The sequence below is a fragment of the Eriocheir sinensis genome, chromosome 12 (assembly GCF_024679095.1).
Source record: "Eriocheir sinensis breed Jianghai 21 chromosome 12, ASM2467909v1, whole genome shotgun sequence".
Classification (NCBI taxonomy): Eukaryota; Metazoa; Arthropoda; class Malacostraca; order Decapoda; family Varunidae; genus Eriocheir; species Eriocheir sinensis.
The window spans coordinates 13,214,248-13,239,708 of NC_066520.1; the positions used below are offsets into that span (position 1 = coordinate 13,214,248).

General features: G+C 42.1%; 1 protein-coding gene and 4 long non-coding RNA genes across 10 annotated transcripts in view; 3 read left to right on the forward strand and 2 right to left on the reverse strand.

Annotated features, from left to right (window-relative positions):
• The first annotated feature begins 65 nt into the window (after window positions 1–65).
• On the forward strand, window positions 66–10,158 carry LOC126997431 (probable ATP-dependent RNA helicase DDX28). 2 transcript variants are annotated; one of them, XM_050858520.1, is made up of 13 exons: window positions 66–212; window positions 3,894–3,970; window positions 4,585–4,725; window positions 5,126–5,272; window positions 5,501–5,617; window positions 5,852–6,049; window positions 6,349–6,499; window positions 6,636–6,742; window positions 7,255–7,368; window positions 7,836–7,993; window positions 8,213–8,396; window positions 9,132–9,284; window positions 9,863–10,158. In XM_050858520.1, the coding sequence occupies exons 2-13, from the start codon at window positions 3,902–3,904 to the stop codon at window positions 9,971–9,973; spliced, it is 1,650 nt and encodes a 549-aa protein (XP_050714477.1). In that variant the 5' UTR covers window positions 66–212; window positions 3,894–3,901; the 3' UTR covers window positions 9,974–10,158. The 2 variants fall into 2 exon arrangements, with proteins under 2 accessions (XP_050714477.1, XP_050714478.1); XM_050858521.1 differs by having other exon boundaries at window positions 66–208; window positions 3,889–3,970.
• Window positions 8,237–12,061, reverse strand: LOC126997432 (uncharacterized). Of its 5 annotated transcripts, XR_007752108.1 has the most exons (4): window positions 11,734–12,061; window positions 9,562–9,698; window positions 9,109–9,304; window positions 8,237–8,381 (listed from the first exon to the last, which is right to left on the reverse strand). It is a non-coding gene; the product is annotated as an uncharacterized LOC126997432 (long non-coding RNA). The 5 variants fall into 5 exon arrangements; XR_007752104.1 differs by lacking the exons at window positions 9,562–9,698; window positions 11,734–12,061 and adding an exon at window positions 10,439–10,579 and having other exon boundaries at window positions 9,109–9,239; XR_007752105.1 differs by lacking the exons at window positions 9,562–9,698; window positions 11,734–12,061 and adding an exon at window positions 10,439–10,567.
• LOC126997434 (uncharacterized) overlaps window positions 10,490–25,461 on the forward strand; it is a 121,129-nt gene continuing 106,157 nt past the window's right edge. The window contains exon 1 of the long non-coding RNA XR_007752110.1: window positions 10,490–10,619. This is a non-coding gene — a long non-coding RNA (uncharacterized LOC126997434). The remainder of the gene's footprint in view (window positions 10,620–25,461) is intronic.
• Window positions 23,083–24,979, forward strand: LOC126997433 (uncharacterized). Its single transcript, XR_007752109.1, has 3 exons — window positions 23,083–24,004; window positions 24,615–24,818; window positions 24,886–24,979. It is a non-coding gene; the product is annotated as an uncharacterized LOC126997433 (long non-coding RNA).
• On the reverse strand, window positions 24,214–24,844 carry LOC126997435 (uncharacterized). The gene is made up of 3 exons (XR_007752111.1): window positions 24,715–24,844; window positions 24,579–24,646; window positions 24,214–24,376 (listed from the first exon to the last, which is right to left on the reverse strand). It is a non-coding gene; the product is annotated as an uncharacterized LOC126997435 (long non-coding RNA).

Consider the following 25,461-nt stretch of genomic DNA (forward strand, 5'->3'; position numbering starts at 1 on the left):
TCCCAAAAGAAGAAGAAGGAAAAATTATGAAGACAAGAGGAAACAGCTGAAATGGACGCCGTTACAAAGGCTGAAAACAACACTGAAGAAGAAGACGGGAGAGAGGAGCACGTTTATCACACAAGTATAGATAAAACAAAGTATGGAGAGTGTGACCGAGTGAGAAAGACATATTTAATACTTCGTTGGAGGAGAAGAGCAAGAAAAAACAGGTGGGAGGAACAGACAAAGTGTATTACCGCTAGCACGTGAAGGAACAACTAGGCCGTATTTACATGATTTATTTCCAGGTTTTCTTTTTCTAGTTTTTCAGTGTTTTTAAAGCTGTTCGCTGTGGTTGGCAGGTATAATTTTAGTAGCTTTATCCATCTTTCTTTCCCACGTCCTTCATATTATTTCAACTGGGCCGTCTGTAATTGCTTTTTATTTTTAAGTTCTTTTTCCTTACCGTATTTAATGTGTTGTAGGTTGCTATTTGAGTATATGTGGCTGGCATGTAGAATTTTAGTGGCTTAATCCATCTTTCTTTCCCACCTCCTTCATGTTATTTCAATTGTGTCGTCTTTAATTGCTTTTTTTTCAGTTGTTTTTCCTTATTTAATGTGTGTTAGGTTGCTAATGGTGGCTGGCATGTAGAATCTCAGTAGCTTTATCCATCTTGTTTTCCCTCCTCCTTTATATTATTTCAAATGGGCCATCTGTAATTGCTTTTTTTCAGGTTTTCTTTATTTTTTCGTTTTCCAGCGTGTTTTACGTTGCTATCCATGGCTGGGATGTAGGATTTTAGTAGCTTTATCAGTCTTGTTTTCCGACCTCCTTCATATAATTTCAAATTGGCCATCTTTAAGTGCTTTTTTTTTAGTTCTTTTTTCTTTATTTAATGTGTTTTATAGTCCGGCAAATTTTAAGTGGCAGCTCTGACGTAGACAGCCTGTAGCCACATCTCACCTGTCTCACCTCTCTCTCTCTCTCTCTCTCTCTCTCTCTCTCTCTCTCTCTCTCTCTCTGTGTGTGTGTGTGTGTGTGTGTGTGTGTGTGTGTGTGTGTGTGTGTGTGTGTGTACGAGGAAGATAGAAAAGTGGGGGTGTACTCTCATTCGGGGAGTATATGGTGCACGACAATGCATAATAATAATAATAATAATAATAATAATAATAATAATAATAATAATAATAATAATAATAAACCTCTTTAACTTTACAAAATGCACCAAGACTCTTTACCCCTTGAGTGGTGTTGAAATAAGGTCAAAGTGTAATATTTTAATGTTCTTAGCGACCACTCCTTCACCACTCCCTGGCCATCCCCAGCGGAACCTCACCATTCACCTGGATGACTCACATCAGAATTTGCTAGACGGTCCTGGCATTCCATATACAGGTACAGTCTCCATATTTTATCATAATTATGCCATATGACTGACATTGTATGGCATATGGCAGACACACACCAAAAAATGGCAGAAATGCGATAATTAAAGCAGGCAGAGCAACTGGCAACTATGGTGTATTGGGTTGACTTGAGCTGACACCGTCGCGGTGGCAACGCTGCCAAGTGTTGTACAAATTTCTTTGTGTTCACTCACAGATAGAGAATCAGTCAATAAAAAAAACATATTTGTTTTTATACTAGAGTGAGAGAGAAAGAGAGAGACACGGGGAGAGAGAGAGAGAAGGATGTGAGAGACACGGTGTGCGAGGTCAGTTGGAGACATAGCACCAGTGTCTAGCGGGCTGTCTACGTCAGAGCCGCCACTTAAGATTTGCCGGACTATAGGTTGCTATCTGTGGCTGACTCGTAGAATCTCAGTAGCTTTATCCATCTTGTTTTCTGACCTCCTTCATATTATTTCAACTGGGCCATCTATAATTGCTCTTTTTTTTCAGGTTTTCTTCATTTTTTAGTTTTTCAGTGTATTAGGTTGCTATCCGTGGCTGGCATGTAGAATTTCAGTAGCTTTATCCATCTTGTTTTCCCTTCTACATGTTATTTCAAAAAGATTTCTCTCTACAGTTTGCTACTTGGCATGTTTCACGTCAACATAACTCTCCATCAAATATCGTGTCTCTCAAAAGTTAAACTAAGATATATACATTAAACAATCTATTCTAGAAAACTTCAGATACACTTACCAACCAGTGACAGACCTCTTGAATCCTTGCCTGATATGATATGTATTATAGCAAGCACGTGTGGGAACAACTTGGCTGCGAGAACATGGGAACACATTAGACAAACATCACTATCAAACATTGTGGCTCTTAATTGTTAAAGTAAGATATATATGCAAGACAGTCCAATCTAGAAAGCTACAGACACACCTACCCAGCAGTGACAGACCTCTAAAATCCTTGCCTGCTTCATGCTCACCTCCACGTACCAAAATCCCCTATGGCTAGGAAGCTAAAGGGGAGTTACAGGTCCCTACTCTTAACCCTAGAACACTAACCTTAGAAAAAGTCACACCACTACTAACCATGGGTACATCATACCCGATTTTGAAAAAAAAAAAAAAAATTAAATGTAAAGTTTTAATGGAATAAAGTTACATGAAGGGACTTCAAACTTTGTATCTTGACTTAACATTAAGAAGAACTGAAAAACGTATTGTTTTGGTATGAAAATCAGGTACTGAAAAATGTTACTAAAAATAGGAAAAATGTTCAAAAATTTCAAAAAAAAAATTTCATAAAAAAAATTATCATCCGATGGCTTCCAAACTTCTTGTATGGCCTCCCAGGGCCTGTGATCCACTGCACAGGTGATCACTAAAAAAGTACGTAAACAATATCATAGGGACATGTACAACACCCTGTATCACCAACCATGGGTATGCCAAATGTAGGCCTACAACAAAGGTGAGCAGAGAGAGCGAGACAACGTGACCTTCCCCTACACTGTCAAGCGGGCACATGAAGCTACTGAGGAGGTGGGTACCCTCAGAGCACCGGAACCATACACAATGGCAATGACGTCATTCGCATGGGTACCTCATACCCATGGTTAGCGTTCTAGGGTTAAATGTATTGATCTCCCATTACGACTATTTTCTAAGGCCACAGAGAAGATTATTTGGGTTTATTATATGGGTGTTATTTCCATTCAAGATGCAGAAGCGGTGTAAAACTATCACTAGCATCACAAAACAGTCTATGGAAATCCCATTAACTTTTATGAGAGGCTTTTCAAACAGGGGAACTTAGGCGCCGATATGTTTAAAAATACAGGCTTCAGTCACTCTCATAGACTGCTGTGAGACAAATTATGAAATGAGCTTTATATTAGGCATTGTTGGAGGTTTTCAAGGTAATAAGATCATACCTCTCCTCCAGCTTCCTTGCCCCATGTCCTCACACAGCCTACTTCTTCCTCTTTTCTTCTTCTTCTTCTTCTTCTTTTTCTTCTTCTTCTTCTTCTTCTTCTTCTTCTTCTTCTTCTTCTTCATTTGTTGTCCTTACTTTCCCTTATGGTGTTGGGTGGCCTGACACACCTCCTCGTGTACTGCCCAAGTTTCCACTCTATCCTCTCTGTCCTCTCAGTTTCCTAATCAAGCTTCATATCCACTAAGGCTCAAGAGGCTATGCTCCCATGGCCTACCCAGACCCCTAATAAACTGAAGAAGGAAAATAAAGCAAAAATACTTTTATTTATTTTTATTTTTCCAGCTTTGTTTTAAGTGATTCAGTATTCCTTATTGCTTGTTTGAAGGACTAGAACTTATCAGAAGATATTTGTAAGCCATAATGGGCAAGTCCAGAATCTGGACTTGCAGTAAAATGCATGTTAAAAGCAATCAAAACTCATGGCTGTATTTAAGAAAATTACATTGTCTAGAGGCAACTTTATAAATATAAAGCATCATGTACTATTGTATTTTAATTATTGTCCAACAGGCCACAACATGAGTCATCACAGGATCCCAATGTTGGCTCTTCACAGCTCACATTTTCAGCTTTTTTACATGCTACAGGTTAGTGAACTAAATGCTTGTAGCTTACATAGAGTTTGACATTTGTTTCCAACTGTGGCAAATTGACATCTTTAAGAGCACTGAGAATCTTATATACTTTGGTAAATTTTTATTGAAATTTAAAGGAAGTTTAGCTTTTTAATGGTCAGAATACAAAGGTATGCAGGCTAAGAAAAAATAAACAAATTTATAATCTATCAGGCACATTTAAAGTTTTTAAGGCAGTAACAGATATTTCACTGAAGGAGAGTTTTGGATCCATGTATAGCTATCATCCCATGACAGGAGATTCACAAAAACCTTACAGTATTAAATCAAAGCTCTGTTGAAGAAACTAGATTATCAATTATGGCAAGGATTGGCTGAATTTCTTCATAAAAGCAAAGGAATTAAATAAAGTTTTAAGCAGGATCTCACCAAGACAAGAGCACATTGTTAAGACTGATTCCTTCATAACTATGAACTTTGCTCTAATATATTTGATATCAGACTTATGGCAGTTTCACCTCATCATACTGATTGTGGCTCCATTATTTTTAGTATTAGTTTGGCTCCACAGAACTTATCAAGAAGAAATTGTGCCAATAGTGTATTCATGTTATTTTTAATTTCAGACACGATGCATGTCACAAGCCCAGTTTCCAGTGATCACGATACCTGTGGCATTGCAAGAGAGGCGGAAAAGGGAAAAACTGAAAGAGAATAAGAATAAGAGAGCCCTTCAGATTCATCAGTCCAGAAAGGGGAATCATAATGTGAGTGAAGGTTTCTGTATTCACGTCTAGTATTTACCTGTAGCTTTACTAATATTTTGCATGAGCAACAGCTGCTTCATTGTCCCCTTGTTTTTCTCAGCCTTGGTTAATCCTTCCCATATTTTTATATCATTAAATTATATTTACTAGCATGTGTTTCTCACCATGATTTTCTTTAGAACCATTCTTACATTAAATTATGTCTTTCTGAATTGTTATTTTTATTATTAATATTGTTATCATTATTATTATTATTATTATTATTATTATTATTATTATTATTATTATTATTATTATTATTATTATTATTATTATTATTACAATTATTATTGTTGTTCTTTAAATTTTTTATTATTATTATTGATATTCAGTGCCTTATTAAAGTTGCCTTGAATTTCAGATTCCAATAATAAGTTGCCGAAGGAAGGAACTGAACCATTACTTGGGACAGTCATACAACAAATTTGCTGAGGTTCCGCTGGCCTCCAACGGTTGGCTCCATAAGAAGGCAGCAGGTGACTTCTTCACTATCAATGGCCATGGTCCAGTAAGTTATTTCTTATATTTGGGTTAATGAATTAATCTAAGTAGTGTTATTATGGTTTTTGACTGTTCTTTGGATTTGTTCTCTATTTCCAATGCCTTTTCTCCTCACAGAGACTTTCCTTAAAAGATGGCCATGCTAGAAATGTCTCCAAGCTTCCCTGTCATAACCCGTGGTGATGAAGGACCATTATGGTGTGATTCAGTCTCATGTTGTCGTCTGCCTTTTCAGAATCCAGCTTTTGCAGACTGTGATAATGAGGATGAAGACTTCACCTCACTTGGACTGGAGAAGAATCTTGTTGCTCAGTTAAACAAAATGGGGTTTGAGAGGCCAACTAATATACAAGTAAGTTTGTTAATTTTAAAATGACATTAGGATATAAAGTTTGTAAATGGAATGTATTTTTAAAAGGTCAGTGTGCTCTTATTCCATAGTCATGCAAATGTTTGATGTCTTGGTTTTTGCTCAACTCAGATGATGATGTTAAATAGAGAACTATTGTCTTGCATTACTGGTCAACCATAAGTACCTTTCAGTTTACTAATATAACTGACAATTGACAATTACATTCTCTTTCAGTCTCTGGCAATACCACATGTTCTGGATGGAAAAAACACACTCATTACTGCAGAGACAGGTAATGGGAAAACTCTGGCATTCATCGCTCCAATGTTGCAGCAAATAGCAGAGAAAAAGAAAGTGCAGTCTGAGCTACCAATGAATTCCCCAAGAGGTCTTGTCATGGTGCCTGGCAAAGAGCTGGCAGCACAGATTCATGTAAGTCCATCTGTATGTATTCTATGCCCTGCAGTAATTCCAAAGAAGCAGTTGAGGGATAGTCAGGCTGTTGATAAAGAGTATAGAATAAAATAATTCTGAAATATAGCAATTTACACCGACGGATAATTGTAATCTAAAGAAAGAAACTTTTTTTTTTCCCTTCTTAATGGATACCATAATGAATGCTTTGTGAACATGATGGGAAGTATTTTTGAGGTCTAGAATTATTTTAGTATACTGGATGTACAAAATAGATATTGAGGGCTACAAATGAAAGCTGTTATTTCTGTTGCCAGGGTGTTGCATCACAAGTAGGAGAGGGTTTAGGAATTAAAGTGAAGCTGCTCACTGGGGGAGGGACCAAGAAAAAGATGCTCACTCCACCCATGTCCCAGCAGGATCTGCTAGTGGCAAGCTTTGGTGCTATGTCAAAGTTAACTACAGTTGGTAAGTTTGTACACATGCCGTGGATTTGAAATATTAATGTTTTCATATAATTTAAATGGATATGTTTTTTGAGAATGCATCTTCACATTAATTGAGAATGCACTAAAGTTTGTTCTGAAGGAAGTTGTTCCTTCAGGGGTGTATGACATGAGCTTCCTGACCCACATCACTTTGGACGAAGCCGACACACTGCTTGACGACTCCTTCAACGAGGAGGTCACTCGCTTCATCACCAAACAGCCAGTAAAGTTGCTTCTCTGATTTTTGTAAGATTGAGATTGACTTATGTAATTTTTTTTACAATGCTCTCATCTTTTCTACAATAGTTACAGCACAGGTTTGAATGTAGTGAAATTATGAAACCATAGGCCAGCATGTGTAGAAACTAGAAAACATCATTATCATCATACCATCTCTGCATCATGTTCTCCATCTTCTCTTATCAGTTTCTCACATCAGAGTGGCAAGTAGTGCTTGTAGATATTTAATCATTGGGGTTTATCATCACCATCATCTCTTGTACTGCGGTCTGTTTTCTTCATGGGAAATTAAAGGGATCATGAAAAGACTTCAATAAATAATCCAGAAGAAAAGATTAACAAAATAAATGCATGTTCACTCACTTATGTAGTCCTAGTTTATATATTTACTATGACCGGTATATTGTGTGTCACAGCCCAGTGGTCTGAGGCTAATGAGTGACTATGTGTTTGTATTGTGGATAAATAAATACCCATATCAATCACCCTTCCCAGATACAAGGTTCAGGAGATGACGAGCAGCCAGAAGTCTTGTCAGGGGCACAACTCACCCTGGTGGCTGCAACGACACCTACGAGCCTTGCCAAGATCCTGGACCCCATAGTAAATGTGAGTAGAGAGACAGTACCTGAAATTAGCACTTCATTGATTTCCATCTTGTTGAACTTACTCACATCCACCTGCTTTTTCTTATTCCTAGTTTTAAAGTTGTACTGCTTCTGTTTTGTCTCTGGCTGATTGTACTCTCAAGTTTTTATGGTTTTGCATTAATAGTTTAGTTCCTGAAAAGAGTTTACTGTGATTTATGGATTTTTTATCTTCTAATGCTGCTATTACCTCTTTTAGATATAGAAATAACATACACTTGTTCTTGTGACTTAGATATTACTTGTGTATCCTTAAACTTGCTGAATATGGTGGCCAAAGATATGCTTAATACTACCTTCTTCCCTTTGTCATACAGGTAAAGTTTACAGCCCCAGAACAGCAATCTTATATGAACATCGTTAAAAGCTGTCAGGTCCAAAGAAAAAGGATAAATTTCTTCTAAGCATTTTTTTCTCTTCCCTATGCAGCTTGATTCACTGGTGCATCTTTCCACACCTCACCTGAACCGTTCCATGCCCCATGTCCATCAGCGCTTCCTGCGGGTCAACAGCAAGACCAGAACGGAGAAGCTTCTAAGTATTGTGAAGAAGGATGTAAAGAGAGGAAGCCCTGTGATCATATTCAGGTAGGCAAGAGTGAACATCTTGTGTATTGATTAAGAGTCTTATAGGTTAAGTTATTTGTGTTTGTTTCCATATTAACACATGTACCGTCCTTTTTTCATATATTAGCACTTTTCCTTGCAAGCAATTGGTTTCTCTAATCCATTCCAAGCATCTATGCTTCTGTGTGTAAAGCTGTATTTCTTGTCATCATTCGCACACTTTATTTTCTCTTTATACAGCAACAAGAGCAGCACTTGTGACTGGATTTCCATGCTCCTCAATGAGAATGGTGTGCGCTGCATGAACCTGAATGGTGCCACGTCCTCGTTCCTCAGGGAAAAGCACTACAAGGCCTTCACTGCTGGTGAAGTGAAGGTGCTGTCCTGCACTGATCTCATCTCTCGTGGTCTTGATACATACAAGGTAAGCAGAAGATACAGAGGTTGCATTGAATGTTATGATCATTACCGATATAGATTCATAGAATTATAACAAAAAGCTAGCACAAAAATAGTGAATTATATGATTTTAAGGGGTAGGGGTCAAATGGTAAGCACATAGGAATGGTAAATGCTGGGTTCTAAGTTCAAGTCACAACTAATGGAGTGCTCTTTACTGGAGGGGCCTGGACCATCAGGTTGACTGGCATGTAAAAATTCAGTTAAAAGAAATAATAAAACAAGATCTACAACTGGTACAAATTACTTCCCTATAAGTAAAAGTATAGGAGTATTGCAAAAAAATGTTTTTAAAAGACTGCAATGGCTAAGGCAATTCTTAATAAAACACTGCGAAGGCAAGGCGGCAAAGGCAGGTGTTGGGGTAAGAAAGACAAAGTGTTTTTGTAATGGGCAAGGTGCTGTGGATGAGGCAGTGCTGATTTGGGCACATGCCATCAGTTTTGACTAAATTTATTAATATCATATAAAAAAGAAAATAAATCATTAGTAAATAGATGTAACAATTCTGGATAGGGTCTCCATTTATTCTAAAGAATTTAGGGTCAATACATATGCTCCTTATACTGCAGTCTTCACTTTTCCTGATTCAAACCACAGTATTATCACATGCACAAATATGAAATGTGAAATGGTAATCTTTCCTTGTTTCTTTTGTCAATCTTTTATTTCATTACCTTCATTTCCATTTTCCTTCCAGGTGCCGCATGTGATCAACTTTGACTTTCCAAGTTATGTCGCTGATTACATCCATCGGTGTGGGCGCACAGGGCGGGTCGGTGGCGCCTCTTCCTCTGTTGTCACCAACCTGGTCCACCAGCCATGGGAAGTAGAGTTGGTCAAAAAGATTGAGGTAAGAGTGAGTCATGACACCTGTAAAATGAAGGATTAGAGTTATACAGTCTGGCACAGAACCTAGTTCAGTAGACTGCAACAAGAGGCTTAAGATATGAAGTAAAGGTTTTTATAATGTTGAGCAGGGAATAAGATGTAGCATAGGAGACTTGGCTTTCAAAAACGAGTCACAAAGGGATGTAGAGAGGAATGGGCAGTAGTAGTATAAAAAAATAGTAGTTGAAGTTGCAATGGTAATATTAGTGGTTGTCGATAGTCAGGGAACTTGGGCTTACTTGGGCTTGGGATGCTGCATTTCTCAGTTTTCACAAAGCAGCCTTAACAATCATTGAAGTTGTTGCTGAAGGTGAAGCATCCTTATTGCTAGGGGGTGACATGCAAGCACCCTCTAATGGTGATCAAGTGATCTGATCTGGAATATGGTCTGTTATGTAAGATTATGATCAGTCATGATCTATACTGTTTTTGGTCTAACATTTGATGCTGTGCTGTGTAATACATTATTTTATTTTTCTGTCATGCAAAAGTTTCTAATGTGATGAAACATTTATTTATTAATATTTTTCTTAATTTCAGTATGCAGTCAGGAAGGGAGAGGAATTCCACAATGTGAATGCCAATATTAAAAGGATAATTACAGCAAGAATTCAAAGAGAGGAGGAACAGATGTTGAAAAGCATAGTATAGATCCCAAACATGTAACTCATGGAGGAAGAATATCCCTAGGTAGGCCACCAGGTAAAAATAAATGATATATACATGTACAGCATCACTTAGTTTCTCAGCTATATCTATCTATCTATCTATCTATCTATCTATCTATCTATATCTATATCTATCTATCTATCTATCTATCTATCTATCTATCTATCTATCTATATATATATATATATATATATATATATATATATATATATATATATATATATATATATATATATATATATATATATATATGCAGTGAACTTCATGTATGTATTGTAAACATATTGTAAAAAGAATCACTCATTTTTGTAAGCTGACAAAATATTTAAAAATCTGCTATTATTGTATATTTTCATTAATATTCCTATTAATTACTGTGTAGCAATGATGATGCTCCGTATTGTTTGTGGTGGGGATGACACATTATCATGGATTAGTTTATGGCACCTTTGCTTCTCCTCCAACCATAGGGGAGGGCAAGTGGTAGGAGGTAGTGTGAAGCCAGAGACCCTTTGTTCCATGGCTGAGTAGAGGCCCGTGTCTGTCCCGTCTAGGAGAAGGTTAGCAGTGTCATGCAGTGGCCTTGGGCTGCCGGATGCTGCCGGGACAGATTGCAGTGTGTTACCAAGTAAGAGACTTAGCTTTGCACTTGGATGGCTTGCACACACATTGTTGCCATCTTCATATCTTGTTTTGTTTGTAGAGTTGACTGTAGAATTGTTTTTTATTACTTTGCGATTGACTGAGAGAGAGAGAACGATTTCACAATCGGTGAGTATTTCATGCCATTATCTGATAGATATGCATATTTTAATACGTGTGAGATATCATATGGTTTAGTAAGACAATCTGATGTGGCGACTACTTTGTGGTTTTAATGATAGTATTGACTATGCATAAACAGTCCTTATTTAACTGTGGTCGGCTGCATGTTCAAAATCTCACAGATGGGATGAAGAAAGTAATGATAGTGGGTATGAGAGTTTCGGTGTGGGTGTGACATTAATCGCAGGGAGTTAATTAATTGTTGAGTGGCTGAATGAGCAAAGTGTGGTGCTTGAGATAGTTCAGACACGATATGAATGGTTGAAAAAAAAAATTGAAAAGTGAATGTATTATATTAACCATTATACTATTCAACCAGTCCCACTTGGGTATAATCTAGTTAATATAATACGAACTGGCATAATACATAGGTGTGGCTGGTAGGATTTCTCCGGGCACCACAATTATTAACAGCCGATAATATTGGAGGTGACACTATAAAAGAAAACGAACATGCAGTACCCTAATGGCCCCGGGGGTATTTTTAGCGTCGCGGGGTGGGTCTTACGTAAATATGCAAATTACTTCAGTTACCCCATCAGGGAGTTCACCGGCTCCGACAGTAATGAAAGCCGCACTCTCCCTACCACAGCAGCGTACTTTTACGTGGCTGAAATAAAAGAAAAAGTAAATCACGGGGCTCTGTCAGTGGCGTCAGTGTGCCGTGACGAAACAGTAGTAGTACACCTGCCAGAAGGTTGATTTTGGCGGCTGTAGATTATAGATATTAACCCCGGCGATAACAACATTACTTTGAAGATACCTGCGTTTCAAGAGTTAAGTGATAATTTTGTGCTGGTCGTCGTCGCGTGTCCTCGGTGGCTGTGTGGGTTCGTTTCGAGGCCGAGGAGAGAGAGTTGGCTGCCGTAGACTATAGTATTAACACACCATCTTAACAGTAATTTGAAGATATCCACCTTTCTAGAGTCAAGTGATCGTTTTATTGTGGGTCGGTGTCGCGTGGCCTTGGTGGCTGTGGGTGGGTTCGTTGCGAGGCCGGGCGGTGTCTGGGCGCGGGCGGGCGGTCGCCGGGGGACAGGATGGATGGCGGCCAGCAGCGTGGTTCCTGCTGGTTTAAAGGTGCAGCATCAGAGGCGACACGGCCCACTAACCTGACTTTATTTACTCATTCGTTCATTTCATTTCGTTTCGCTACGATGGTGTGCAATGTGCAGTACTAGTGGAGCAGCTTTAAGGCCGCGAGACGGAGCTGTGCGCCATAACAATGATTCATTATTACCGTGTTGAAGCCCACGCGTGATTTCATTTGTTGACTTGATCAGATGCGGTTTTATATTGTATTACTGAATGGAACACGGTGCTTTTTTATTAAGAGTAGTACTAGTTTAACCATCACCATTATCATCATCGTCACATCACTATCATCATTATCATCATTTTTGCCTGAGGGTGAACCGGCTTCGTCATATTACTAAACTCTAATGAATTCCTCACCCCTTGTTTTCCCACACTTTTCCTGCCCCGAGTTATAAAATTACTTACTGGGGACACATATTTTCCGAACTCGCGCTCGGAAAACACGCCCGCTCGAACTGGGGCCCGAGGAACTAACCGCAGACTGATTAGGCGATGGGAGAAGACTGGAAGGGATAGAGAAGGCTTCGTTCGTTTGGCTTTCCTCAATAGTCGAGTGTCGTTTGCTCTGTGACTGCTGACGGAGGTGATGGTGATTTTGATGTAACTAAAGTGTTCGTCTCCATGGGGGTTGTAATTCCTTCCCTTCGGCTTTCTCGTCCTTGTCTTCGTCTTCATCTTCGTGCTCGTCCTGGTCCTTGCCCTAGTCATTCTCTTTTCATCCTTGTTCTCCTTGTCCTTCTCATCCTCGCCCTTGTCCTCCCCATTCTTTTTCTTCTTTTCTTCCTCCCCCTCCTAATTTTTTTCCCTTCTTTTCCTCCTCCTCCTCCTTCTTCTCCTTCAGGATCACCGCCCTCTTCTTTTGCTCCTAGGGCACGAGTCAGCTTCCCCCCACCTCAGATATTTGAACGTCCCCCCACCTCTCCCTCACCTTCCCCTTCCCTCCATCCCTTCTCCTTGCACTGCCTTCTCAATTTTGCTCTCCCATCCCACTCTCTCCTACCACATCACGCATAGCTTCTTCATGTGGCGCTGCTACACACTCCCACTTCTTCCCCATTTCTTTCCCCTCTTCCTTATTCCTTCCTTCTTCTCCAGCTGTTCACCTTCCCCTCCTCTCTCTCTCTCTCTCTCTCTCTCTCTCTCGCTCGCTCGCTCGCTCCCTTTACACATCGCCACCAACTTTTTTCCTACTCTTATACTTTTTTTTTTTCACTTTTTTTCCCCTCCCTCGCCAACCCTCCAGTTTGCTCATATTGGCGTTATTTTTTTCCGCGGTGTGTTTATCCCCATTGTTGACACGGGGCTGTACACACACACACACACACACACACACACACACAATGATCCCTCTCTGCTGCCGTCCCGTCTTGGTCCACCATTATCGAGGAGAAAAAAGAAACCCACGAGAAGGTAAATATACTTGAGAAAATTAAGTAACTGAATACACGGCCCTGCCCTTTCTATTAAGCTGATGGCGAACCGTTCCCTCCTCCCCCTCTCCCCTTTCCTTCCTCCCTTCCTTCTTTACTGTAGATCTGTTTAATGGTCTATCTATCTATATCTATCTATCATATTCACTGGGGAAGAGGTGTAAGTCGAGGGTAATTTGGGGAGGGGGGAGGTTAGGTGTGCGTGAAGGGGGGAAGGGGGACAAGGTGGGCCATGCAAGTACGTCAAGGTTGGTGTTTTTTCTGAAGGTGCGGAGTGGGTGGTGACGAGGCGGAGTGCGTGAAGCGGCTGTCTGGGCGGGAATGTCATCAGTGCGAGGCGGGACAAGGTGACAGGATACGCCATGCATGTGTGTGTGTGTGTGTGTGTGTGTGTGTGTGTGTCATTACGATTGATGTTTGTCGGCCTGTCTGATTTTGGCAATATTGTTAGCCTCATTGGACGCTCGTTTGGGTTCCCGTCAAAAAATCAAAAGAGTGTGATATGAGCAGCATGTGGGCCAAATTCGGTGCTTTGGGATGGATCTGAACCAAAGTATTCCCAGCAATCCTGTTTGTCACTCCACCAACAGACACCGCAACATTAACATTCACTACTGGATGAAAAAGAGTGGGTCCTTTCCCCTTTTTCAACGTTAAACAGGTCCGATTTTACCGAAGAGGAACAAAACAACGTAATTATTTCTGTATCATTACGTTAGTGCAGAATTTCAATGTTAGATGGAGATGGGGCAAGGCTTTCTAGGTGTGAGGGCTTATTTTATAGTCCTGTCCAGCTAACCGACGGGAGGGAGGGAGGAAGGGAGAGGAGGGAACGGAAGGTATAGGCTATTGGAGGAGAGGCCGTGGAGGAGGGTATGAAGTAGAGAGAGAGAGAGAGAGAGAGAGAGAGAGAGAGAGAGAGACTAATAGGTTGGTATGCTCAGATGCTTTCGTCTCTCATATCAACTATTTCTAAAACCCGAAAAGGAGGCTAATCGGGTTCTCATAAAATATTTTCCTCGCGTTCATAGTATACTGAAGCATGGTCAGACTGCCACCAGAGTCATTGAACTACCTATAAAAATGCCTACAACTACGAAATACTTGTCAGATATGTGTGCCTGGGCGCAGAGATGTTTAACTATATTGCCCATAGGCTGGAGTATGAGGGGGGGACGGGTGTGTGTGAAGAGCAAGCTAAGATATGTATATAGTCTTCAACGACAGAGTGTATGAACAGGTGTTGCAAGTCACATATTAGGAGGAGTTTTGTCCCCGTGTGTGCACCTGGATGGAGCAGTGCCCGGCGATTAAGCCTTTTATGTAAATGTGCGTGGGTACATCAGAAGAAGAAGGGCGCAGTCAAGGTTACAATATTCACAGTAAATCTTAACACCTCATTTTGTCTCTATCATGGTGACAAATCTTCCATCCTCCGCAGCCTCAAAGAAAACGAGAAAATACTGTATTGGATAAGGAACGCGACTTGTAGATTTATTTTATTTACCCCCGTTTGGACGAGAGAGAGAGAGAGAGAGAGAGAGAGAGAGAGAGAGAGAGAGAGAGAGAGAGATTAGCGCTAAAAAGACTTAACAGGTGTATCCCGCCGCCTCCCCCCTCTCTCTCTCTCTCTCTCTCTCTCTGGGTGGCGCGGGTGGAATAGGCGGTGGTCTAATATTATACATTTACTTCCGGCCATCTGGCGGCTGACGAACCGACCACCTCTTTAAGTCTGTTGTCATTGCGCTTTGTTGATCGCCATTATTGTCATTATTACTGCTACTACTACTACTACTACTACTACTACCACTACTACTACTGCTGCTGCCTCGATTCTCTTCCTGCCTCAATTCTTTCCTTTATTTCGTACCATTCTTCCGGTTCCTTTCTTCCCACCCTACCTTCCTTCCTCTTTCCCTTTCTTCCGTCTCTCTCCCTCCCTCTCTTTGATTCTCCCTGTTTCCTTCCCTCCTTTCTTTCTTCTCTCAGCTTTCCTTCGTTTTCTCCTTCCTTCTCTTCCTGAATCTCTCTACTACTACTACTACTACTACTACTACTACTACTACTACTACTACTACTACTACTACTTTTGACACAACGACTACTTTCCACTATTTATTTTAAAGCTTTCATATATTTATCTTCTATTTTCGAGCAACAAAGTAGATGCAGGAGATAAAAGGCGGTGGGAAAAAGCTTAATACCTTGCTTCCTTCGTCTCGCCGCGCGGAACAAAGTTTATATATATATCACAAAATTGAGTGTGAACGCTCAACTTGCGAAGGTATTTATGGGGAGGGGAGGGAATATTCTCTCTCTCTCTCTCTCTCTCTCTCTCTCTCTCTCTCTCTCTGTTTATTTTCTTGTCTCGTTTCCTCTCTTTGTCTATTTTATCTATCTGTATGCATCTATCTATTTATATCTGTTACACACACACACACACACATGCACACACACACACCTGATCACCAGTGTTTGTGTTCGCTTGATTAGTTTGTTGCAGCCTCACCTGGACGAGCCTTGTGTGTGTGTGTGTGTGTGTGTGTGTGTGTGTGTGTGTGTGTGTGCGTGTGTGTGTGTTTCTGGGTAGTGTTTGTTAAGTATGTTCGTTATTGATTGATTTGGTTATTGTTCTTGAGGTCTCTCTCTCTCTCTCTCTCTCTCTCTCTCTCTCTCTCTCTCTCTCTCTCTCTCTCTCTCTCTCTCTCTCTCAAATAAATTTATACGCGAAAAGTGATCATTAACTACTACTACTACTACTACTACAACTATTCTCAACGATCACAACCCGGACACGAAAGGAGGAACGAAGGTGCAATAAACTATCACAAAAACACATAGTTCACCGGTGGGTCTATGAAGGGAAAGACACGAGAGAATAGAATAATAAAAAGGAGAAGGAGGAAGAGAATTGTTGTGTGTTTGTGTTGAAGATAAATCCCTGGCGCCAGTTTTACCTCCCTCTCTCCCTTCCTCTTCTCCTCCCTTTCTATTTATTCCTCCCTGTCTCCTTCTTTCCCTCTTTCTCTCCTTCTTTCTCTCCCTCCCCTCTCATCTTCCCCTGCTCCTTTTCTTCCTCCTCTAACTCCCTGCCTCTTCCTCCGTGCCTGTTTCCTCCTCTCCCTCCCTACTTTCTCCTCTCCCTGTCTCCCAGCCTCCCTGTTTCCCTCCCTCCCTCCCTCCATTCGTCCCTCCCTGCCTCAGTTCTTTCCCTCATTTCTTATTCTTCTTCCGGTTCCTTTTCTCTCTCCCTATCTTCCTTTTATCTCCCTCTCCCTATCTTCCTTTTCTCTCCCTCTCCCTCTAATTCTCCCTGCGTCCTGTCTTTCCATCTTCCTTTTCTCCCTTCTTTCCCTCCCTTTCTTCTTCCTTCTTTTCCTGTAGCCCCCTTTCCATGCATGTCTCCCTTTTCCTCCTATCTCCCTTCTTTTCCTACATCCTTACCTATCTCCCTGCTTCCTTCTTTCCCTCCTTGCCTTCCTCTCTACTTTCCTTCAATTTCGATCTCTCTCTCTCTCTCTCTCTCTCTCTCTCTCTCTCTCTCTCTCTCTCTCTCTCTCTCTCTCTCTCTCTCTCTCTCTCTCTCTCTCTCTCTCTCTCTTCATCACTTTCCTTGCCTCCCTCTTCCTTCCTTTCTAACCTTGCCTCTATCTCTCCAGTCATCCTTTCTTACATCATCTCTCGCCCACCCTTCCTCCCAGCATCCATCCCTTCATAGCCCCCTTCCTTACCTGCTTTGTCTCCCTTCCTTCCTCTCTTCACTCCTCTCTCCCGCTGGCTACTGCTGCTGCCACTGCTGAGCTCTCCTCCAGCACAATTAATGATGCCGATCCAAAGGGTGAGAGTAGCCAACCACGTAAGGCTTGCAGCGGTAATATCAGGAGGAGGAGGGGGAAGAGGAAGAGGTGGAGGAGGAGGTCTTGGGTACAGTTACGTCAGTGGTCCACCTTCTCCTCCTCTTTCGACAGTTCGTATTGGCCACAGTACTCCTCATATCCTGCTGTGTGTGTGTGTGTGTGTGTGTGTGTGTGTGTGTTATGGGACATTCACGTCGCGCCCGATGAGATAAAGGAAAATAAGTGGGCACAACATTTTCTCTGAGATTCGTACTTAAGATAAGGAAATCAAAGTGGAGTGACTAAATGTATTAAGGGGGAGGGGTCGGTAGGGGGAAGAGGGGAGGGGGGAATCGGTAGGGGAAGGGAGGGAAGGGGGAAGAGGGGAGGGGGGAATCGGTAGGGGGGAAAGGGGAGGGGGGAATCGGTAGGGGGAAGGGAGGGTGGGGGGAATCGGTAGGGTGAAGAGGGGGGTGGTGGTATCGGTAGGGGGTGGGTAGGGGGGTGGGTAAGAGGGGGAGGCGTTTAAACCCACACCCACCACCCACCTTCAATCCACCCACCCTCACCTCCCCCACCTCCCTCCCCTCCCCCATCCTTCTAACCACATTACTTTGCTTCTTTACGCTTCCAAGATCTTGTAAGACTTCATCCTCCCCTCACCTCCTCCTCTTCCCTGTCCCCTCCTGCCCCCCCCCCTCCCTCATAATCTTTGGTGCATAACAGGGCTAGGAGGAGGAGGAGGAGGAGAGATGGAGGAGGTGTGGAGAAAAGGGATGGAGGGTAAATTTGGTTTGATACTGTCCCCTTTCCCCCTTCCCTTTACCCTTCTTTTCTCTCCTCCCTATCTGCCTATCTTTTCTCCCTTCTCCCCTTCTTCCCTTCTCCTCCCTATCTCTTCTCCCTTTATCGTCCTGGCTCTTCCTCCCCCTTCCAATCGCCTTACATACCTCCCTCTCTCCCTACCCATCCCTTTACCCTCCTCCTCCTCCTCCTCCTCCCCCCCCTCTCCAAGCTGTCACACAAGGAACGTCACCCACTGCAACATTGCTAGACCTAATTATCGTCTCCTTGTGTTAGAGAGAGAGAGAGAGAGAGAGAGAGAGAGAGAGAGAGAGAGAGAGAGAGAGAGAGAGAGAGAGAGAGAGAGAGAGAGAGAGAGAGAGAGAGAGAGAGAGAGATTGTTGTAGCCACCCTTCTACGCAATGTAATTAAAATGATCTACTTACCGTATCGCACACACACACACACACACACACACACACTCAGAATCGTTACGAAGTCTACAGGAAATGATAGCGAGGGGAAAAGTGAGGAGAGAGAGAGAGAGAGAGAGAGAGGAGGAAATTTAGTGTTGTAGTGTTGACATGAAAGGAAAGCAATGAAAAAAAGAAAATTGGGAGACGAAATATATACAAACGAAGCGGCTGGAGAGAAAGGGAAGAGGAGGAAGAAGAAGAAGAAGAAGAAGAAGAAGAAGAAGAAGAAGAAGGAGAAGAAGAAGAAGGAAATAGGAACAAACTGAATAAAATGAGGAGGAGGAGGAGATGGAGGAGAAATAGAAATAAAGAGAATAAGGAGGAGGAAGAGGAGGTAGGCGTTTTTCGAGGGCCCTCTGCAGGTGGTCAGAGGTAATGGGTTAATTGGGTGAGATGTTAATTGAGCGTTTGATGAAGGACCGACATGTCGTATTTGGCGAGGGCACAGTAGGAGGGGGAAGGGGGAAGGGGTGAGGTGAGGGGCAGGTGACGAGAGGGAGGGAAAGGGGGATGGGAATGCACGAGGAAGAGGTGAGAGAAGGGGCTGGTGATGGGAAGGGAAGGAAAGAGGTGAGGTGAAGGGAAAGTGACAAGAAGGGGAGGGAAGGGGGGATGAGGTTGCACGTGGAAGAGGTGGGAGGAAGGGGAAAGGCAAGAGGAGGGATGGGCAGGTGAAGGGCAAGGAAGGGGTGAGTGAGGAGAAAGGTGTGCAGTGAAGGGAAAAGAGGAAGGGATTGGAGTTGCACGTTGAAAAAAGTAGGTGAAGGGGAGGGAGAGAGGGAAGGCAGGGACAGATGAGGAGAAGGGGCAGGTGATGGGGAGGGAAGGGAAGGTGTTTGGAGGAAGAGGAGGGAAAGGGAGGGGGGATGGAGGCGACGGAGAGAGAGACAGCAAGGTAGAGGTGAGGGAAGGGGGTCGTGATGGGGAGGGAGGGGGTGGGTGAGGAAGTGATGGGAGGAATGGGAGGCATGAGGGGTTACTGTGATCGTGGGTGACAGTAATGAATGAGCAGGACGATGGGTGATGAGTGGTGAGTAAAAAATAACACACACACACACACACACACACACACACACACACACACACACACACACACACACACACACACACACACACACACACACACACACACACACACACACACACTGATATAATTCTTCTTGCTATTCATTTATGCATGTATTTCATTTCCTTCATTTATTTATTTATCTATTTATCGTCATCGTCACGTTATATTATTCTGATCCAAGACATAAGCCGATTATTCCTGTCGCGTGCCGCTAAATCATTAAACGTTCCATTATGCTTCTTAATTTTATCACACCATCGCATGAACGGCCTTCTTTCTCTTGGGTCTTCCTTCTTATATCAGTTATTTTCAGTCTGTCACTCATCTTCTCCACGTGCTGTCCACTTTCCCGCGTATGTGTCCTGACCACTGCCATTTCTTGATTCTAATTGCCTTTGTTTTGTTGTCTGCTTTTGTCTGTTCTCTGATCCATTTGCAGTTCTTCTCCATCATAGTGGTTTCGAGCATTGATCCCTCCATCTATCGTTCGACACATCAATTTCCTGGTTCAATGTCCATGGACCGTATACTCAAATCTTTCGGCGCCCAAGATCATCTGTTTCACAAGGCTTTCGTGGGAATTTGGGGCATTTCCAAGGCTAGTTTTATAACCCTGGTGGTAGTCTGAGCCTTCTTCTGTACCATGATCCCCAAAAAACACTCATTAGAACCCGACTGATCTCCTTTTAGGCCTTTGGAAAGAGTTGGTCTGAGGGATGGAAGCGTCTGAGAATGCCGACTCATGTCATGAAGGGGAGAAAACACTCACTGAATACTCCCTGATTCAAGCACAAAGGTAAAGAGAGCTCCTGAATAGCCCCCGAAAGCTTTCCAGCCAAGTCTTATACATCCTTTTTATTTCCCAGTTCTAACGAGGGATTTATTTATGTCAGTTGTCCTAAGTTTTCCTATTCATCAACTGTTTCTTTAGCTTTCTCTTGGATGACTTACGTGTTCGATATGAGCATGACTGTTGGACATGATTTTCGTATGTGTCCTATTCACTTTATCCGGCAAAAACAAAGCAGGAACAAGAACAACAACAACAACAACACTAATAATAATAATAATAATAATAATAATAATAATAATAATAATAATAATAATAATAATAATAATAATAATAATAATAATAATAATAATAATAATAATAATAATAATAATAATAATAATAATAATAATAATAAGTGTTAATACCACAAAAACTGTGCTAGATCGGCGTCGCATGACCCTCCAACAACCCCCCCCCCCACACACACACACAATTTATATTATGCAACTAGGGGTCTAAAATGGAAAATGCTGAAAAGTAAAGATGGCGCCACTATAAACACTTGCCTGCGCCACAACGGGCTGGGGTCGACCATCAGGCCCTACTATGAAGGCCTACCGCAAGACGTAAAAAAAAGCCGACTTTGTTTATAATGCCATGTTGTGGGGTTCATCAGGGCTAACAAATGTCATTATCCAATGTCAAGTCTACAATGCATGGGTAAGCCAGGAAAACAACTTGAAGAGAACAACAAGAAGATGGACAATCTGTTGATCGGCGTCGCAGACGCCGATCAACAGATTGTACACCTTTGTAAACACCAGTTTAGGGCGGTACTACATCTCTCACAAACACAAGTAAAGACAAAAATAAACAACAACAAAAAACAAAAGCCCCTAATAGAAAATGTCTCGTGCGAGGAGGAGGAGGAGGAGGAGGAGAGGGAAGAGGAGGAGAAGGAGGAGGAGGAGGGGGAGGGGGACGGTGGTGCTAATCTTTTAACGTCCCATCTCCGTCTAAATGAATCCTCGAGTGCCAGACGCCTGCACCAATTATTTTGCACTTGTTAACACGTTTCCCTCCCCCAGGTGACGCTTTCCCCTCGTTTAGTGGCTGCGGGGTGAAGAGAGAGATGGAGGGATAAAATGGAGGGAGGAATGGATGGGGGAGGGGGAGAGGGAGTGTGGTGGGCTTGCAGGTAGAGGTGGGAGATGGAGGGAGAAGGGAGGGAGATGACAGGAGGTGAAAGACAGGTAGGAAGGCATCATAATAACATAAGAACGTAAGGAGTCTGCAAGAGGCCGGTTGGTCTATACAAGGCAGCTCCTGTAAGCCTAACCCCACCTTACCTCCCTATCCATGAATTTATCCAACCTCCTCTTGAATGTATCGACTGTATTGGCACTCACAACATGACTGCCAAGCGACTCATTTCTTTTTCACGACTCACGACTCTATTTTCTTTCTTCTGCTTTGTTTTCACTTTCTTCCCCCTCTCTCTCTCTCCCTCTCCTTCTCCTCCGCTTCCCCCTCCCCAGGTCTTTATTTACTGATGTCTCTCTCTCTACTTCCTTCTTTCTTCTGCTCTATTTCTGTCTCACTCCCTCTTCTTCCTCCCTCTCCACCTTCATCCCTTCTTTCCTTCTCTCTCTCCCTCCCGTCCTTCTTTCCTCTTTTTTCGTTTCTCTCATCGATCGTTTTCACATATTTCTAATGATTAAATTTTGTCACAGGACCTTGTAATTATTTCTATGCCCTCTGAACCCTTTTTATAGTATTTTTGCCTGTCTGTGTATGTCTGTCTGTTTGTCTGATTGTCTCTTGATTTACTGTATACATTGTACCAGTGTCTTCTCTCTCTTGTTTCTCATTTTGTAATATTTATAGTTTTGTTTGCATACGAAGATGTGGTTTACTCCCTTCTACTCGCATTCCCTTCATTCTTATTTTCACATCCTCTACTCCTTTTACTATGTTCGTTATGCAGTCCACTTCTTTCCTCTCTTATTCCTCCTTTTCATATAGTTTTTCATTTTGTTTTGGATTCGAAGCTGAGAGTTGAAGCTGTTTTCCCGTTTTCTCATATTTCTTCATCCTCTAAATGTATCTATCGTGCCCACTCCCTTCCCTTCCTCTCGTGTTCCTCCTTCTCATGTTAGTCTTCTGTATTCACAGCTCAGTCGACTTTTCGTTTACTATTCTCTTGTTCTCGTCTTTCTCTTCCTCGGTTATCACACACACACACACACACACACACACACAATAACATAGCTCGCATGTTCTCCGTTGCATACATTTTTACCTTTCTTCGTGTAAATTATGAATATATGCTAATTTTCGAATGACGGAGGAAGTGAATTAGACAGTTAGTTGAATAGTTAGTTTACCGTTCGTTAGATAGTGACTTAATTAGGTTGTTAAATAGTTAGTTTAGTAGAGTCAAATATTTAGTTTGGATAATTAAGGTTAGGATAGTTAGGGTTAGGTCGTTAGATGTTTTTTTTTTGGTTAGTTAAATATTTAGTTAATATATAGTCTAACAGCTATATTATTGTTAGTTAGCTAGTTAGTTTGTTAGTTACGTAGGTAGGTAGTTTAATAGGTAGCTAAACAGTTAGAGTTAGCTATTTTTTTATAGTTAGTTAATTTTACTGTATTCTATACTTATATATTTATGTATTTATTTATTTATTTATTTAATTTTTATTTATTTTATTTTATTTTGTTTTCTTTTTCTTTTCTTTTCTTTTATTTTTATTGTTTTTCTTTTTCTTTTCTTTCTTTTTTCATATCATCCTCTTTTTGATGTTATGGTGGTCTGGGTGAGCCGCTTTCCTCCCAGAAGAGACTCACCCATAATTTTGGCGATGTTAGTGAGGGTCGAAAGGTGGATGATGTTTCTTATTTTTTCCTTTTCTTGATGTTGTATTTTTCTTGTTTTTATGTCTGTCGTTTTTCTTTTTTGATATTTTTTCTGTTATATTCTTGATACTGTTTTTCCTTTTTTATTTTTAGTGTTCTTTTCTCTATCATCCTTTTGTTGATGTTCGTTGGTCTGGATGAGCCGCTTTCCTCCCAGAAGAGACTCACCCATAATTTTGGCGATGTTAGTTGTGGCCGAAAGGTGGATGATGTTTGTATGTTTCTTCTCTTGATGTTGTTCTTTTGTTGCTGTTACTTTTCTTTTTCGATGTTTATTCTGTTCTTGTTTTCTTTTCTATATTTTTTTATGTTCTTTTCTATATCATCCCTTTTTGATGTTCTCTGGTCTGGATGAGCCTTTTTCTCCCCAGAAGAGACTCATCCATAATTTTGGCGATGTTAGTTGGGGCCGAAAGGTGGATGATGTTTGTATGTTTCTTCTCTTGATGTTGTTCTTTTGTTGCTGTTACTTTTCTTTTTCGATGTTTATTCTGTTTTTGTTTTCTTTTCTATATTTTTTGGTGTTCTTTTCTATATCATCCCTTTTTGATGTTCTCTGGTCTGGATGAGCCTTTTTCTCCCCAGAAAAGACTCACCCATAATTATCTTGATGTTGATGTTAGGGCCGAAAGGTGGATGATCTGTGTTTGTTTGTTTTCTTTTCTCAATGTTTCGTTTCTTTATTTTCTTTTCACTCTTCTATTTTATTATCTTTCTTTTGGTGTTCCCCTTTTGTGGATTGTCTACGACATCTAACGAGCACCACCGTCCCGGGTTTATTATTCGGAGTTTGCTCTCCTAGGTGTATTGCCTATGACGGCTCACGAGTCCAACCTGCCCGGGTTTATTATTCGGAGTTTGCTCTCCTAGGTGTATTGCCTATGACGGCTCACGAGTCCAACCTGCCCGGGTTTATTATTCGGAGTTTGCTCTCCTAGGTGTATTGCCTATGACGGCTCACGAGTCCAACCTGCCCGGGTTTATTATTCGGAGTTTGCTCTCCTAGGTGTATTGCCTATGACGGCTCACGAGTCCAACCTGCCCGGGTTTATTGTTCGGAGTTTGCTCTCCTAGGTGTATTGCCTATGACGGCTCACGAGTCCAGCCTGCCCGGGTTTATTATTCGGAGTTTGCTCTCCTAGGTGTATTGCCTATGACGGCTCACGAGTCCAGCCTGCCCGGGTTTATTATTCAGGTTTGCTCTCCTAGGTGTATTGCCTATGACGGCTCACGAGTCCAACCTGCCCAGGTTTATTATTCGAGTTTGCTCTCCTAGGTGTATTGCCTATGACGGCTCACGAGTCCAACCTGCCCGGGTTTATTATTCGGAGTTTGCTCTCCTAGGTGTATTGCCTATGACGGCTCACGAGTCCAACCTGCCCGGGTTTATTATTCGGAGTTTGCTCTCCTAGGTGTATTGCCTATGACGGCTCACGAGTCCAGCCTGCCCGGGTTTATTATTCGGAGTTTGCTCTCCTAGGTGTATTGCCTATGACGGCTCACGAGTCCAACCTGCCCGGGTTTGTTGTTCGGAGTTTGCTCTCCTAGGTGTATTGCCTATGACGGCTCACGAGTCCAGCCTGCCCGGGTTTATTATTCGGAGTTTGCTCTCCTAGGTGTATTGCCTATGACGGCTCACGAGTCCAACCTGCCCAGGTTTATTGTTCGAGTTTGCTCTCCTAGGTGTATTGCCTATGACGGCTCACGAGTCCAGCCTGCCCGGGTTTATTATTCGGAGTTTGCTCTCCTAGGTGTATTGCCTATGACGGCTCACGAGTCCAACCTGCCCGGGTTTATTATTCGGAGTTTGCTCTCCTAGGTGTATTGCCTATGACGGCTCACGAGTCCAACCTGCCCGGGTTTATTATTCGGAGTTTGCTCTCCTAGGTGTATTGCCTATGACGGCTCACGAGTCCAACCTGCCCGGGTTTATTATTCGGAGTTTGCTCTCCTAGGTGTATTGCCTATGACGGCTCACGAGTCCAACCTGCCCGGTTTTATTATTCGGAGTTTGCTCTCCTAGGTGTATTGCCTACCACGGCTGACGACCTCCACCTGTCCGGGTTTATTGTTCGGAGTTTGCTCTCCTAGGCAGACTGCCTACCACGGCTAACGACCTCCACCTGTCCGGGTTTATTGTTTGGAGTTTGCTCTCCTAGGCAGACTGCCTACCACGGCTAACGACCTCCACCTGTCCGGGCAGTGGCGTTCCTGAGGGGGGGGGCGAGGGGGGGCTGTTTGAAATCGCCCCCCGGGCCC